Here is a 14,668-nt window from a genome sequence, read left to right on the forward strand (position 1 = left end):
TCCTGTGCCCTTCAGGGAGGGGGAGGTCTTTTACAAACAAGGAAGGGTTTGCCTCCATGATCCTGCAAGCTGAGGTGTACCACGGGAGCTGGTTCACAAACATTTTTATATCATGGGCTGGAAGCACTCATAACACATGCATGTTCAGAAACTCCCCACTCCTGGCCTCATGGGGAAAGGACATTAAGCATCTGGAGTCCACAAAACAGTGATCTGTAGTGTTGCTGTTCCCCCTCTGGTTATGTTAATGGACACTGCCTACCCCCTAAAGCCCTGGAGGGAACGTTATGGACCCACAGAAGCTGGTTTTCAACAACCGTCTGAGTAGTTGCAGGATGGCCATTGAATGTGCATTTGGACAACTGAAAGGATGATGGAGGGCACTTATATGCCAGCTCGAGCTGGAGCCAGAAAATATCATGGCCTTTGTAGTGGCAGCTTGCATGCTGCACAACATCTGTGAGACCTGCAGAGAGGTTTGCAGCCAGGCATGGGCTGAAGAAGCATGACAGGCAGTGGCCAGACAGCAGCGCAGGGACCGAGGAGATATGCACAAGGAGAAGCTGGTTGGGCAGCCCTTGTGCGGGGTTGTCTGGCAGCACATATTGCTGACAGGAACTAGCAACGCTTGTTCTTTCTTTTGATTACAATAAATTCTTTTACAATTTACAACATAAACATCTGTGTCTGTCTGCAGGGGTGTGCAGTGTAGTGGATGGGGGCTGGAGGGGAGGACAAGCTGGAAGGCTTAAGTATACCTCTCGTGGGCTGGCTGGGGGCAGGGGCGGCTGGTGGCACCCACGGGGGTGGGTGAACAGCCTGAAGTCTGCCTTAGGAGTGTGATTGAGGGAGGGGCATATTCCACTTCAGGCCCAACAACAACAACCCACCATTTCAAAAACATTTTGCAACACCCCTCCAAAAGTCATATGTCGCACAGATTCAAGATGGACTGTGGGCAGGGAAGGGGAGCAGGGGAAGCAGCACACATCCCCATGGAAACTGTTCCAAGCCCTGGCAGCTTGGGAATGCTGGGAAATGTAGTCCTAAAAGGTCAGAAAAGTAAGAGCTCACCACCGCCATCAGCCTCAGTCACCAACTGTGGTAGCAACACCCACCCACCCACCGGCTAATCTCAACCCCATCCACTTCTGATATCATATCAGTTATTTATATAGTAAAAAAAGAAAATTCATATATATAAATTCTCATTACTCTGTAATATTGGGGAAAGGGAAGCAGACAGGAGGAGATGATTCACACAGCTTGCCGTTGGCATCACCATGGGGGTCGCCTACTGGGAAACTGGCCTGAGCCTAGGTGGGTGCAAGTGACAGGGTTTTCAGGTGACCGTGTCCATGGGTAGGTGGGTGGAATTAGCAGGAGACTCCCTGCGAGTGCAGAGGGTGGGGATTTTGAAGGCTGGTTAACATGTGCCTCCTGCTGTAATTCATTAGGAAAGACATTACTGGGGGTAGATTGGTTTTTTGCCTCCCCCTGCTGGAATCTGTGGGGAATGACACACAAGTCTTAACTCTCTTGAAAGAGCATGATGTGCAAACACAAATGCACTGCACCACAATAACCCAGGTTAAAAATATTCAGGCATGGTAAATTAATGAGGATCAAATGCCATGCCTTGTCAATATCACGGGTCTTCTCAACAGATTCGATTTGAAGCTTCAAGGCCATGGGAAGTTTGCTTTGGCTCTTTTTCAGTGTCAGGTCCCCTGAAAGAAAATTAAAATGGCTGCAGAAGCAATTTAAAGAAGGCAGTGCCGCTCATTTTGCAATGTAGAGTGATCTTGGGTGAAGAATCCAGTGCAATGGAAGTTTTACATTCAGAAAAGTATTTCTAAATCATTCAGCATTTGTTAGATGAATTCAGCTGGCGCTCTTTGGATTCTAAATCTCACAGACAGGTACTGGCTGTTTTTTTAATCCAGTACTGTACCAGAAAGTTCTTTTACAGACATGCAGTTAGAATTAATTGAGTTGCAAGAAAGTACATAAACACACAAACATTTGACCATGAACTTAGGCTGACTGTGTTCTCTGAAGGACTCTGTCTGCCCTGCCATATGTAAACATAGATGACACATGGCTTTTCTTTTTGGAATCACATATATATATAAGAAAACCTTCTCTACATTGAATATAAGTACATCTAAGTTAAGATCCAGGCTGACAAGTGGTCATCTTCATGCAGCTCACTGTATTGCAACATCAAGCATTGAACCAAGATTGCAATGCGTGATGTCTGACATGTCAGCTGCATTTAAATCTCAGTCAATTAAAATTTCACTCTTTTCTTGTGCAATGTATTTGTATATCATTTCTATCATGTATATCATGATATATCATATCTTTTATTTAATTTTTTAATACTCAGCAAAATAATTCAAGTTATTGAATGTACAGTTTCATTTGTTATTATCGGGTAAATCTATACATCTGTGTAACAGTAAAATAAATAAATAAAAATAAAGCTAATAAATAAAAAATGTTATTGTGTGCTTTTTTTTTCCCTGAACAGAAATGTAAAATTTTAAGAAATTGTCATTATGCAACCCATCACCCGGGACTGCCTCTCTGAAATAGCTATTCAGGGGCAAACATTTGGGAACCCTTGCTCTTGAGTATCTCACTGTAGTCCTTTACTTCCCAGAATGCATTGTTCTAGGGGTCGGGGGTGTATGTGTGTGTCAAACATATGGCCTGCAGACTGAATCTGGGCCATGGAACCAGGTGATCTGGCCTGTGGGTCTGAAAAATGACTCACTGCGCAGAGCCAGTCTGGCATGCAGACTTGACCTGGCATCATGGGTGCTGCACTCAGCAGAAGGGATAAGTCCAGGGCACATATTGCAGACCCCCAGTGCTGCATGCACCTCCCATGGCCCCATATGCTGTGTGCAGCACATGCTGGCTTCACTACTGGACTTGCTTTGCGTGTGGTACAGGGGCTGGTATAGGTTGCACGCTGCATGCAGCGCCTCACTGGACTGGCTCTGTATGCTGACTCTAGTGGATGCTGCCAATCTGGCCTACAGACTATCCTGCCCTTCATCTGGCCCAAGGGGCTGGATGATTTTAACACCCCTGTTCGATGACGTCTGCTTGCATAGGTGTCAATATTATTGTTGGCCAAACATCAGCAGATGATTATAGGTGAAGCCCTAGTGAAGTCAATGGAACCAAGTCAATTTATGTCCATGACAATCTGGCCTACAACAGTGGAGTCTTCTTCCTGACGTCCCATGTATTTAAAAAAGATGGCATCTGGAAAATCATTATATAACTGACCTCTCGAAGTGGAAAGGGTTCCTTTGACATTTAAGGACCTGGTCTTATTGAGCAAAAGGTGATGAACAGCCTCAAGTCTCAATGGGAGTTGAGAGTGCCTAGTACCATGCAAAACTGAGCATCTTTGGAGTAGCTCCTAATGACATCAGAGGACATTTTGTTACTGATTTCAATAGGAGCAGCTTTAGGCTGATAGGACCTTGATTATCCATTGACTTGAGTTTGTGTATCCATTTACAGCTGTGCCAAGCAAGTAGAGAGGGTCTGACCTGGCAGCTTTTCAATACCCTACTTTGTACACATGTAGCCACTGGAGAATCACACCCTTAGAAAAAACAAGGAAAGATGGGTGAAATGGAGCTTCACATATGGTACATGAGGGTACTCCTGGTTAAGCCTTAGCCATTAACTCCTATGCTACTTTCTTGTGCAGGTACCACCATTGCCCGCACCTCACAAGGATCTATGACAGTAGTGAGAAGCCATGTTGCCTGTCAGAGTACATGGAGAAATATCCCCTTTACCCGACAACCCATCCCAGAGATTCATTCAAGCCCAAGGGAGAATACAAGAGGCTTCCAGTGCCTATGGAAGGCACCTCGACTACAAAGTAAGAAATGGTAAAAGGGAGGGAAAATTGTAGGGCCGTGACAGTGAGTGCATGAATGTGGGGAGTTGGGGTTGAGGGGAGGAAAATCATCATTACATCCCATGTGTCCTCAGGCTCTGGCATCAAAAATCCTCTGCTTGCCTGAGTGGCATCTAATTAGAAGCATTAAAAGGTGTCAGTGAATGGTGATTTTCAATTGCAGCTTCTCTCATTGAGGGGAACGTGTTATTAGTTTGGGGTCTACTTTTCTCCTCCTGCTCCTCTCTCTCTCTCTCATGTTGATGTTTCTTGTTCTCCTTTATGCTCTGGCTTTTTGGTTACTTCCTAAAGACATATGAAGAGGCTTGGTTACTTTCATTGATGAAGCAGGAACACCTGGACTAAGTACAAGACAGTCAAAAAGCCTGAGTCTGAATCAATTCAGTCTTCATAGGTTAGTCTGAGCTGTGTAGATTGAACAGATAAGCAAGTGAATAGACCTTCACTTTTGATTCCAGAAATGCAGCCACATGCCTGCAGTGGTTCAGGCCAGAAACCACGGGACCCTAGAGTATGCCACCCTGCTCAGGTGGAGCATACAGCTTGGGCCAAGGTTAACTTGCCCACTCTGTGAAGCAGGATTTGCAGGGGAGGTACAAAGCATCCTGGGATGCTGGGGGACTGTGAGTTAACTTGGATCTGGAGGGGATTGGGGACAGAAGTTCAATGAACCAATTTAACTTACATCAGTTAAGTCTGTTACTACTCCAGGTGTATCTTAAACTGGTTTTGGCCACTTTGAAAGTGGTTTATATGTACTGACCTTCTGTTGTATTACAAATTTGGACTGCTTTCTGATCACTTATACTGGTTTATGTGTAATTTTTGTTCCTAGCCCTGGACATTAGTTCAAGGGTCACACAAACATTAGACTCAAGCTCCCTCAGCAGGGGACACCTAAATTATGGTGTCTCTTTCCCGGTCTGTTGGAAAAGTCAATGTTCATTCCCCCAAATTCACAATCCTTTGATTAGATTTACTGACAGCTTTGTACAATTTACTGTTATAATTAATTATACAAATCATCAGGTGTCTAACTCATTTGGCACCCCTCTATGCTGGATCCAGACTGAGGGGCTGCTTGTAGGCTGGATCCAGACTCCAGGGCTCTTCACTGTGCAAATCTGGACCCACCTTCAGTGGCAAGGTGAGCCGTGGGGCAAGCAGTGCCAATTAGCTTTGGGAGCTAATGCAACCCTTGCTCACCTACTGCCACGAGAACACATCCCCAACAGGGCTTCTATATCTTGGAATGTGATGGAGGGCCCTGCCCCTGCTCCCCTAATTTCTGAATTCCCGGTGCCTCTAGAAGCCCCACAGGTTGGATGACATGGCTCCATGAGCCAGATCTGGACCACAGGCTGCATTTTTGTCACCTATGATATTTATCATGCCGCTATGTTTCCAACATGCACCCTGTGAATTTCCTTCCAGAGACATTGATGCAAATGATCTGCAATCCAGGTTCTGGCTGCGGTGATATTGGAGTGTTATTTGTTGGTTATTTACTCCCTAGTCTTCAGTTCAGTGTTGAGGGGTTGTCAGCTGTAAAGTATTCAGTAATAGAGAGCCCTGGAAATATTTCTGTCTCTAAGGAATGCATGTATATTATGTCCTTGTCAGGAAGAGGCTATCACGTTGCTAGTTATAATGTTAATCAAAACCTTGATAAAACCATTTATGTGAAATCTAATGTGGGGGATGCAGAAGTCAGACTTACTATTTTGTCTCACTGTGCCATTAAAATTGTAAATGTTTAAAACCTTTTGCTGGAGTAGAGAATGCTCCATCTTTACCAACATCTTAATATCCACTCATCTATGTTGGGAACTGGAACAGCTGTACCACCTCATGGGGTTACAGAAAGTGTGCTGAGGGTGCAGCGGGCTCCTATAAAGGACTGATGTCTCTTGAATGACCATAAACAGCCATTTACTTGTTTCTCTGTATAATGGAGAATGGATTATTCTCCTGGGTTACCTCACTGGGGCTAACAATGGTCAGTCTTCTGTGGAACTCTTGGAAGCTTCCCAGGCATGCTGCTGCATTTTCAGTCAGACAGGTGTGATGAGATCAAAAGAGCAATTTTCAATCCTCCAGCATCCCAGGATGCAGCACTTCCAGTCTGTCATGCTCCCCCCGTTCCTACATCCAGAGTAGGGATAGGGCCCAGGCATCCTGGCTTCTAGTGGCAAGTCAGAGCTGTGCAGGCCAGAAATGGTATTAACCCTTAACGTGTGACTGCCCACAGCATGTTCCAGCTTAACACCACTTAATGTTCCACAGATTTAATGTGGTTTAAGTATAACATGTAACTTCACCCTATGTGTCCTTATAGTAGTCTTCACTGAAACACTGGAGTCCTGACAGGAAGGAGTAGAAGCTAAAAAATCCCAAGGGAGATAGGTATCAAAATCATGTTGAATATTAGTGGGATGTAGGTGACTAACCATTAGGCTCTACTGAATATTTGTAGCCATAAAGAAATTACTCTTCATGATTGTTATGGAGTGAGGGCTCATGAAATGTCTGTTACAAAGCTGACCCAACTCTACTAGTATATCTCATTCCCAACCTAAACAAGTCTATTACCTCTGCTAACATGGACCTTACTTTTAACATAGGCCTTTGAATTGTGTAGTACATTTTTCCTAGAATGAGACCATGATATTCACTGGTTATATTTTTCCTTGGTGTAAGTCTACTGTATAAACTCTGGGTTCACTGGGTTCGGACAAGGTGGAATTTGGTCCACTTAAGGTAGCCCAGAGCTATATCAGCCTCTTTTTTACACGTAATTTCAGAACTATTGAAGCTCAAGTTTCTACAAGTGAAGGCTTGTGCATTTCATTAGCCACCTGTATCTTATTCAGACTTTCTGGGGGTGAAGTGTTCATTTCTTTGTGTGTCCAGCAGAAGGAACATAAACTTTACCCTTAGGACAAAGACATAAGTATGATATATTGACATTATTGTTCACAGGAGAGATTACGTGGCTCATGAAGTGTTGCCAGTGAAATGCAAGCTACCTGAAAAGTATGTCAAGAGTGATGATAATATGGATTTGACCTCCACATATACACAAGACTATAATCCCTACCCTATTTGCCGAATACCTCCGTGCTTACCCCATGAGACTAAGTATACCTCCAGTGACAAGATGAGTACTATACCTACCTACAAAGGTATGCACCCACACACCCTAGCAGCTAGTTTGTAAAGTGGGCTTCAGTAATAACAGCTTTCTTGAAGAAGCCATAACAAGAATACAGTGTCTGTTATTCCTTATATCCCCATCTCTAATAGGTAGCTTCTATAGAAGCTATAACCACAAAATAATTACTAGAGACCTGAAGAAGAATATATTGCATTCAGAAGCTTGTTTAAGACTATCCCAACCATGCAGTTGGTCCAATAAAAATATCATCCAAGGAAATCATTTCCTTCTGGGAATGCATCTGGGTTGGATATAGAATAAAGACAACATTGTAAATTATTTCTAATTCTCTGTCTCCTTCAGGTTGGCCAGATTTATTTTTGGGTTGTCCAGCTATGTGGAAGTCTTTCCCCGCTCTTCTTGCCAACTGCCTAGAGAGCCTCAGAGCCTTCATTGGGCCCTTTGCCACTGCCCCAAACATAGGCTACAACAGGAAGCTGAAGAGCAACGCAAGTTGCCACATATCAAGTGTGGTGCATTTTTATTGCTCTGGTCCCCTGTTGTCCAGCTGCTAGATGCTTCCAGTTTAGCAGAGCATGTTACCTTTTTTTTTGAAACTGCTGCAAGTTTTCGCACAGATATTCAATAAAAACACTTTTGAACAGTACTCTTGTACTTACTGGGCATGTCTACACAAGACAATTATTGAGGAGCTAACTAATTAGCTCGGCAGTAAACATTTTAGTGTCTACACATGTACCCCAATTAGGGTGCACAAAACTAGGGGGCACAAAACTACCACCGCAGGGTAGTGCTGGTATTTGCAAATACAGGTACTACCCTGCTGCAAAGAATTTTTGTGCGCAGCAGCACACATGGAGACACTGAGCTGTCTGGCTGGGGCACCAGGGTGCTTTGGTGTGGGAGCTGCACTTACCTAGTCTGCATCATAGCATTAAAAGTTTTTATTAATCACCTCTCAAGGTGCAAATCATATGTAATGTGCCATTCTGTGAGGTTTCATATAATACTGCTTTGGCAATAAATGCCTTTTGTATGAAGTTGTAAGTCTATACAATCCAGTGCTATATTGGATTGTGGGTTTAAATAAAGTGGCTAGATATCACAGTGCAAATTAATTTTTAACACTGTATGAACTATATTTTCAAATTATCTTGTCTTAGCTACACTTAACTGCTTGTATGTATCCATGGGTATGTAACCTAATTTTAGGGTTGTTTGGCTTGGTTATACTGAGATCTGCCTGAGCCTGTATAACACGTGATTCATATCAAAGGTTCTCTTCCATATTCCCTAATGTTTTTAAGATGGTGGTACATGGAAAACCATTAATATTTACTGGAGAAGAATTAGAGTTTCAATAAAATTTTAACATATTTTGAGGAGATAGTACCATGTTGGCTTAAACTAAGTAAAATAAATTCATAATGTCTAGGATGACTCCAAATGTGTGGAGATGGTAAAAGTTTAAAATTGAAGAGACATGGAAACTTTTGTTGTATTTCTAATATTTTGTAAAACGCTTGATAGCATCTATGAACTGCATGGACTAGAGTATTACAAACAAGGCTAAGAAACTGTGAAAAACTGTGGGTTTCAGTGTGACTTTGATTTTCTAAGTACTTTAAGTGTCAGACCTTTTGAACCACCTGTGCTCTTTCTTGGAGACAGTCTTTCATGAACAGGAGCACCTGGCTAGTTTCTCACTTAATGAGCCCCTGCACCCTCTCATACTAGGTTCCAGCTTGGTCTATGCCTCTAGTTGGCCTTTGTAGGTGTTCTACTTTTGAAAAATTATGTGCTCTGCTAATCTTTCAGTTGACTCTGGGATGATTCTTACCAGGAATTAGAGTAGACATCTCAAGAGCTGCTACAGCTCTGTAGCAAGGGGTCATAACTTATTTCCACTGTAACAAACACTCACTTTTTGGTGACATACTTCCTTGGCTCAAAGGAAGTTCAACCTGAACATCTGCGCCTACAGCAGTTTGAATCCTGGATGATGATGACCACTATTTTGGGATTGAACTGGGGAATCTCAAGAGATAAAACCAACCTAGAGTTCTAGTTTGAGCGGAAACTAGTTTGAGCTAGGAAGTTTTTAAGGCTTGGCTTGACAAAGCCCTGGCTGGGATTTCTAGTTGGGGATGGTCCTACTTTGAGCAGGGAGTTGGACTAGATGACCTCCTGAGGTCCCTTCCAATCCTAATTTCCTATGATTCTAAAGAGCTGGCAGGAAAGGTTAAGGAGAGGGGTAGGAGTTGAACCTCACATCTCAAACATATTTTGGTGCCTAATTCCAGGGTGGAGGGAAGTGCCTTTTTTCACTTGGGGCTTCCCATTGTGAACTCTCTCCTGGAATTAAGCCAGGTCAGGCTTATCTCAAGGAAAAGCACCAAGAGAGTACTCCCCTCCACTCCAGTAGCCTAGTGGTTGGGGCACTTAACTGGGAAGTGTGAGACATGGGTACACATTCCTGCTATAAATTAAGCTCAGGAGAATTTTGAACAAAGGTTGCTGAGTCTGAGGAGGGCTACCGTCTCCTGTCTGTTCTGTAGGTTAGGGCCCCTCCAGCTGGGAGCTCCAATCACCTGACTGGGCTCCCAGCCTCAGGGGCACAGGCTGCACATTAAAATTAAAGCTGGATAGAAACCAGCTATACAGTTATTACACATTTTCCAGCAATAACTTTATAGTTGGTTGGACCTTTTTAAAGGTATCATGGTTAATTTGCATGTGTGGCCAGCCTAAATTAATTGCACAATTAACCAGAAAATTGCATAATACATGTGATGAGTAGAGGGGAGCCTTAGACATACCTGTTCTGAAAATCCATACCAAATCTGGCCCTGCAAAGCAGCTAGGTCGAGAAATGCCTGGGTTGAGATGCCTTTCAGGGCTTAAGTGAGAATGAGGTCTCCAAGCAGCCTAGCATTTCCAGGCCTTGAGTGATTATACACAAGCCCAGCAGCAAAAATATAGTCCTCTAGGGATATTAGGCAGCAGCTGAGAGGTTTTGAGAATTTCAGCAGCCACTTTTGGCAATTTCAATGAACTGTGCATAAAAGAAAAGAAGTTATTTCTGCTTAAGAATTCAGTCTGAATGCCTAAGCTACTTATGATTTTGCTTTGGAATGAAAATATTCACAAGTGATTTAAAATAATACACTTACCCAGCTGCTGGGTGGCAGCACAACTGGGCGCATCTACAGGTGACATTATTGTACTGAAAAACCAGAGGACCCTCCCCCCTCTCCCTCTCCCTCTCCCGCAGCCAAGGTGCATCCAGATCTGGCCCATGAGGAGCTGCAGGGATTAATGCAGCTTGCTCTTGCTTCCTACTGCTGCTGCCAAAACACATCCCGAGCAGGGCTCTGGACTGCGGAGTTTGAAGGTGGGTTCCAGCTCCCACCTCCCTCACCCCAGCCTTTCCAGGAGTCCCATGGCACAGATCTGACCCAGGGGCCATATCTTTGACACTCCATAGTAATGGGTAGGCAACTAAATTTCTTTGTAGATTTAGCCCCAAATCTCCTTGTTGACATAATCCTGGCCTCAATGGGGAGTTTGCCACTGACTTCCAGATGTCTTCAAAAACAACCAAAATTTCAAACTTCAGAAAAGCACATGGAAAAGCACCCTGCTAGCTGACCAGGAGGCCCCCTTTTTTTTCTGCAGTCTTGCAATGAGTGCATTTTTTGCAGAGTATATTGAGGGCTCAAAAGGAAGCTAGAGTCCTCAGCAGCATCAGTATCAGTCTTTTGCTGCTCTGCTCTTAAGGTCAGGACAGTGACTTGTGACCAAACATTTAGTTTTTTTAAATGTAGTTTTCATTTTCAGCTTTCCACTATCATGCACTTAGCTCTGGTATAATTCTGTTTGTGCTGTATGATAGCCACAATTTCAGTGGGAATAACACTGTTTGGATTGGAGAGGTCAAATACCCTGATACTTAATTGCATCGTTTGCTTTCTAGTACTCTGAAATCCAGACTTCCTTCCTAGGCAGAATCAGCTGGAAGGTTATTTGCCTCATGATTCTCTATGTGGTTTAAAAGTGAAAAAAAAAGAAATAAAAAGAACCCCACCACCAGATTTGGGTTAGCTCCAAGGCTATTTCATTTCAACTTCCTACCAGTAACCATATTGCTCTCAATGGTAAATTGCACAGGATTAATAGGAAGGAAGAAGGATGGGCTTGTGGTTACAATAGTGGTCTGAGAGCCAGAAGTCTTTGCTACAAATTTACAATGGAACTTTGGGCAATTCACTTTGATGTTCTGTGCCTCAGTTTTCTCATTTACAAAACAGGATATAATATTCATTAACCAGTCCAAGATGTAGATAGGGGACATTCCTGTTCAGAGGTAGACTACACTTAGATGTTTGGGGTTGGAAGTGCTTCACAGTACTACTACTACTACTAAATATTACTATTTATTTTTTGAGTGTGAGTTTCTCTCTCATGGTGACAGCATTGCTACCATGTCAAGTAATACAAGCAGTGTCTAAGATACTACTCTGCACAGCTCCAGGTATCATCAAGAAGAAAGACAAAGTTTGAACCCAGCACCAGACAAATATCAAACTCCCTTCTAATTCAGAAAACTTGTCATCATCATAGAGGAAGACATGGGAAGGAAGGACAGTCATGTAGCTTAGGTTCTAGATTAGGGCGTAGCTGGATTTAACTCTTAGATTCCATTTGTGAATTTGTCACTTAATCTTCTTGTGCTTTGGATGAGGATACTACTTGTTTTCTTGTACCGTTGTCTGTCTGGGCTATTTAGACTTTAAGCTTTAAGGGTAGGGACTATGTCTTCTGCATGTTTGTTCAATGCCCAGCACAATGGGATGCTGGTTACAGGTAGAAGCTCTTGATGAACAAATGGCACAAATGATTATAAAAGCAATTACTAACTGAAGTTACTATGACATATTTTTAAACTTGTTACAGATTTTCTGCATAGATGGGCACTTAAATCCACCTTCTCTAATGTTTCAGATGACTATGTGCCATGGAGTGTACCAAAACGTGAGATGATTAAACCAAACAATAAATATCATCCATCAGAAGAAAAATTTGACCACAGAACCACTATCCAGGATGACTACCAGTTTAAGGGGCCAGTTGCCACGAAGAGCTACAAACCTTTGAATTTGGTCCAGAAGAATATGACTCCCTTTGAAAACCTGACAAATTATATGTTGAGTTATGTACCACATCCCCTGGAGAAACGCTTTGTCTATGAATATGAAAAGTATAAGCCCTCTGATATCCCATTTGATGGCCTCACCACCCACAAACAATCTTACAGGGGGCTGGCTGGCCTGCCAGCCAAGCCAATGAAGCCACACCATACAGTGCCATGCCATGATGTCCCATTTCCTTCTTCCACAGAGTTTCGGGACAAATATTTGCTTTGGCCACACCCTCCCATATCTGTCAAAAAACCTGCTGTGTATGTCCCTCCTGTGGAGAAAATGGACCTTAAGACAACTATGCAAACCCATTACACACCCCATAAGGGCCAGCCTGCCAAGTCATGTCAGCCACTGGCCCAATTTAAAAAAGGCACCATGCCCTTTGACAGCTGCTCCACCATGAAGGATGACTACAAGGCATGGCAGTGTGCAAAAACAAAGCCCATTATACATGCACCAGAACTGAAGGTGGCAGAAGAACCAATGGATTACTTGACTACTTTTCAGACCCATTATGTGCCCCACCCACCTACTTTCACAAAGAGCTTTAAGCCAGGTTGGTCAAGTCTGCGGTCTGTCACACCATTTGAAGGACAAACCATCTACACAAGCAGCTACACACCAAAGAAGATTGCCAGGTGCCTTGCCTCTTACAAAGAACCACCAGGCTACGTGTTTCAAGAAATTGATCCTGTTGGTCACAAATTCTACCTTCCTGTTTTAGAGACTGAACGCCCAATGCATTCAACGGGTAAAGAGCAAGAAAGTAGCCTTTCTGGGAATGGACTTAGCCTCCAGGAGCTAGCAGTGACAGGCTGATTCTTTTTGGAACTTTCTTTAAAACTGACCATGCCTTTTATACCCTGAGAGATCTTAAAAATAAGTTTTAGTTCCAGGGACCTGCTCTTTCAGGAGTCTGAATAAAGAAGAATCCCACCACCCAGGGGAAGAATATTTTAGTTGTCTGTTGGTTGTCCTTGGTTGTGTGTTCTTCCCTGCCCCCTCATCCCTAACCCTTCAGAAACAAACCTCCAAACTTAAGAGATGTGTATCTCTTGGCAATAGATTCCTAGCTTGTAAGTACATCAAGTGTTTGACTTCCTTGGTGATGAAGGTATTATAATAGCATAGATAAGTGATTCTCAACCATGGTGCCTTGAGGGACTTTCAAGGATGTTGTGTAATGTTAGCACTGTTAGGTATGCAAACATGATTCCCAAGATAAACCCAGAGATTTCAAAAAGGAATCCATAGTATCAGAAGCATGCTGGCCTGTTGTGCTCATTCTGGATTCCTTGGACAGAAGAATTGCTTTATTGCTTTTCTGTAAACAAAAAACAAGTAAAAATTAAGAGCTGGCATTTTCTGAGGGATGTCTTGAGGCTATTGAGGGAAGCCTTGAGTCTACAAAGGCTATTGAGGGATGCCTTAAGTCTAAAAAGCTACAGATAGATGTTTGATTTGAGCTGAAGAGCCCAAGATCTAGTGACTGCATCTAAAACAGACAAGAAATATTGTTATCTAAAGCTAGATTTGTTATGCTGCCTTTATAAACTTCCCTGGAAATTTCACTTGTGCATAAGGTATTTTTAAGTTCTTTCTCTCTACAGTAAATTTACTGTGCCTGGCAAAGGTGGCCTCAAGCTAACTGTGCTGTTCCATGTAGGCTGCCTTCTAGGCTGAAGCACTGTAGCTTTGTTTGTTTAGCACCATAGGATTATAGAAAAGTATAACTGGAAGGGATCTCATGAGGTCACCTGGTCCAGCCCCCTAGCTAAATCATGGATGGGTGACTTAGCATGGAGAAAGGTTAATTGGCACTGTCACTCAGCAGCACTGATTAGTAGGGCTGTGCTAAACAGCACAGTTTGTTTTTTACTTCTGTTTCGCCATTTCAAAGGGACAGTGTTTTGTTTTGCTGTTTTGAAGCACTGTTCCGTTTTGTTTTGTTGAAACTGTTTCACTGTTTCAGTGTTTCACCCATAGGCTATAATGGGGAATAATGAAAATACCTATAACTTTGTCATGCCTTGCCTGACTCAGATGAAAATTACAGGGATGGTAGCCCCTCTGAGGGCATGAAGCCTGCCACGTTTCAAGGAGATAGGTGCAGGGTTTTCTGTGAAACTGCACCTCAAACTGTTCAAAGCAAAACTAGAATCACTTGCGGGCAGTGGCAGCATGCTGTCATCCCGCACGCAGATCTGAGGCCCACTGCCCTGGAAGGAGTCTGGCACAGCCCCACAGCCCTCCCAGGGGATGCAGGCTCCCAATCTGCGTGTGGGGTTTCAACACGTTGCCAGTTCACGAGTTCCCGGTTCAATTCCCCAA

At 43.3% G+C, this 14,668-nt stretch overlaps 1 protein-coding gene and 1 long non-coding RNA gene across 2 annotated transcripts; one reads left to right on the top strand and one right to left on the bottom strand.

The window, feature by feature from the left end:
• Nucleotides 1–302: 302 nt before the first annotated feature.
• LOC109298237 lies at nt 303–14,440 on the bottom strand. The gene is made up of 3 exons (XR_002097549.1): nt 14,430–14,440; nt 8,617–8,623; nt 303–466 (listed from the first exon to the last, which is right to left on the bottom strand). It is a non-coding gene; the product is annotated as an uncharacterized LOC109298237 (long non-coding RNA).
• Nucleotides 3,746–13,314, top strand: SAXO1 (stabilizer of axonemal microtubules 1). Its single transcript, XM_019518316.1, has 3 exons — nt 3,746–3,916; nt 6,938–7,140; nt 12,138–13,314. The coding sequence occupies exons 1-3, from the start codon at nt 3,810–3,812 to the stop codon at nt 13,154–13,156; spliced, it is 1,329 nt and encodes a 442-aa protein (XP_019373861.1). The 5' UTR covers nt 3,746–3,809; the 3' UTR covers nt 13,157–13,314.
• Nucleotides 14,441–14,668: the final 228 nt, after the last annotated feature.

Source organism: Gavialis gangeticus, unplaced genomic scaffold, assembly GCF_001723915.1.
Source record: "Gavialis gangeticus isolate Ggan-Ray unplaced genomic scaffold, GavGan_comp1, whole genome shotgun sequence".
Lineage (NCBI taxonomy): Eukaryota > Metazoa > Chordata > Crocodylia > Gavialidae > Gavialis > Gavialis gangeticus.

Excerpts from the sequence above, each read along its gene's own strand:
- SAXO1 (XM_019518316.1), top strand. The coding sequence starts at position 3,810 with ATGGAGAAATATCCCCTTTACCCGACAACCCATCCCAGAGATTCATTC. Across the intron at positions 3,917-6,937 it reads GAAGGCACCTCGACTACAAA|GAGAGATTACGTGGCTCATG; the intron begins GTAAGAAATGGT and ends TATTGTTCACAG. Across the intron at positions 7,141-12,137 it reads TACTATACCTACCTACAAAG|ATGACTATGTGCCATGGAGT; the intron begins GTATGCACCCAC and ends CTAATGTTTCAG.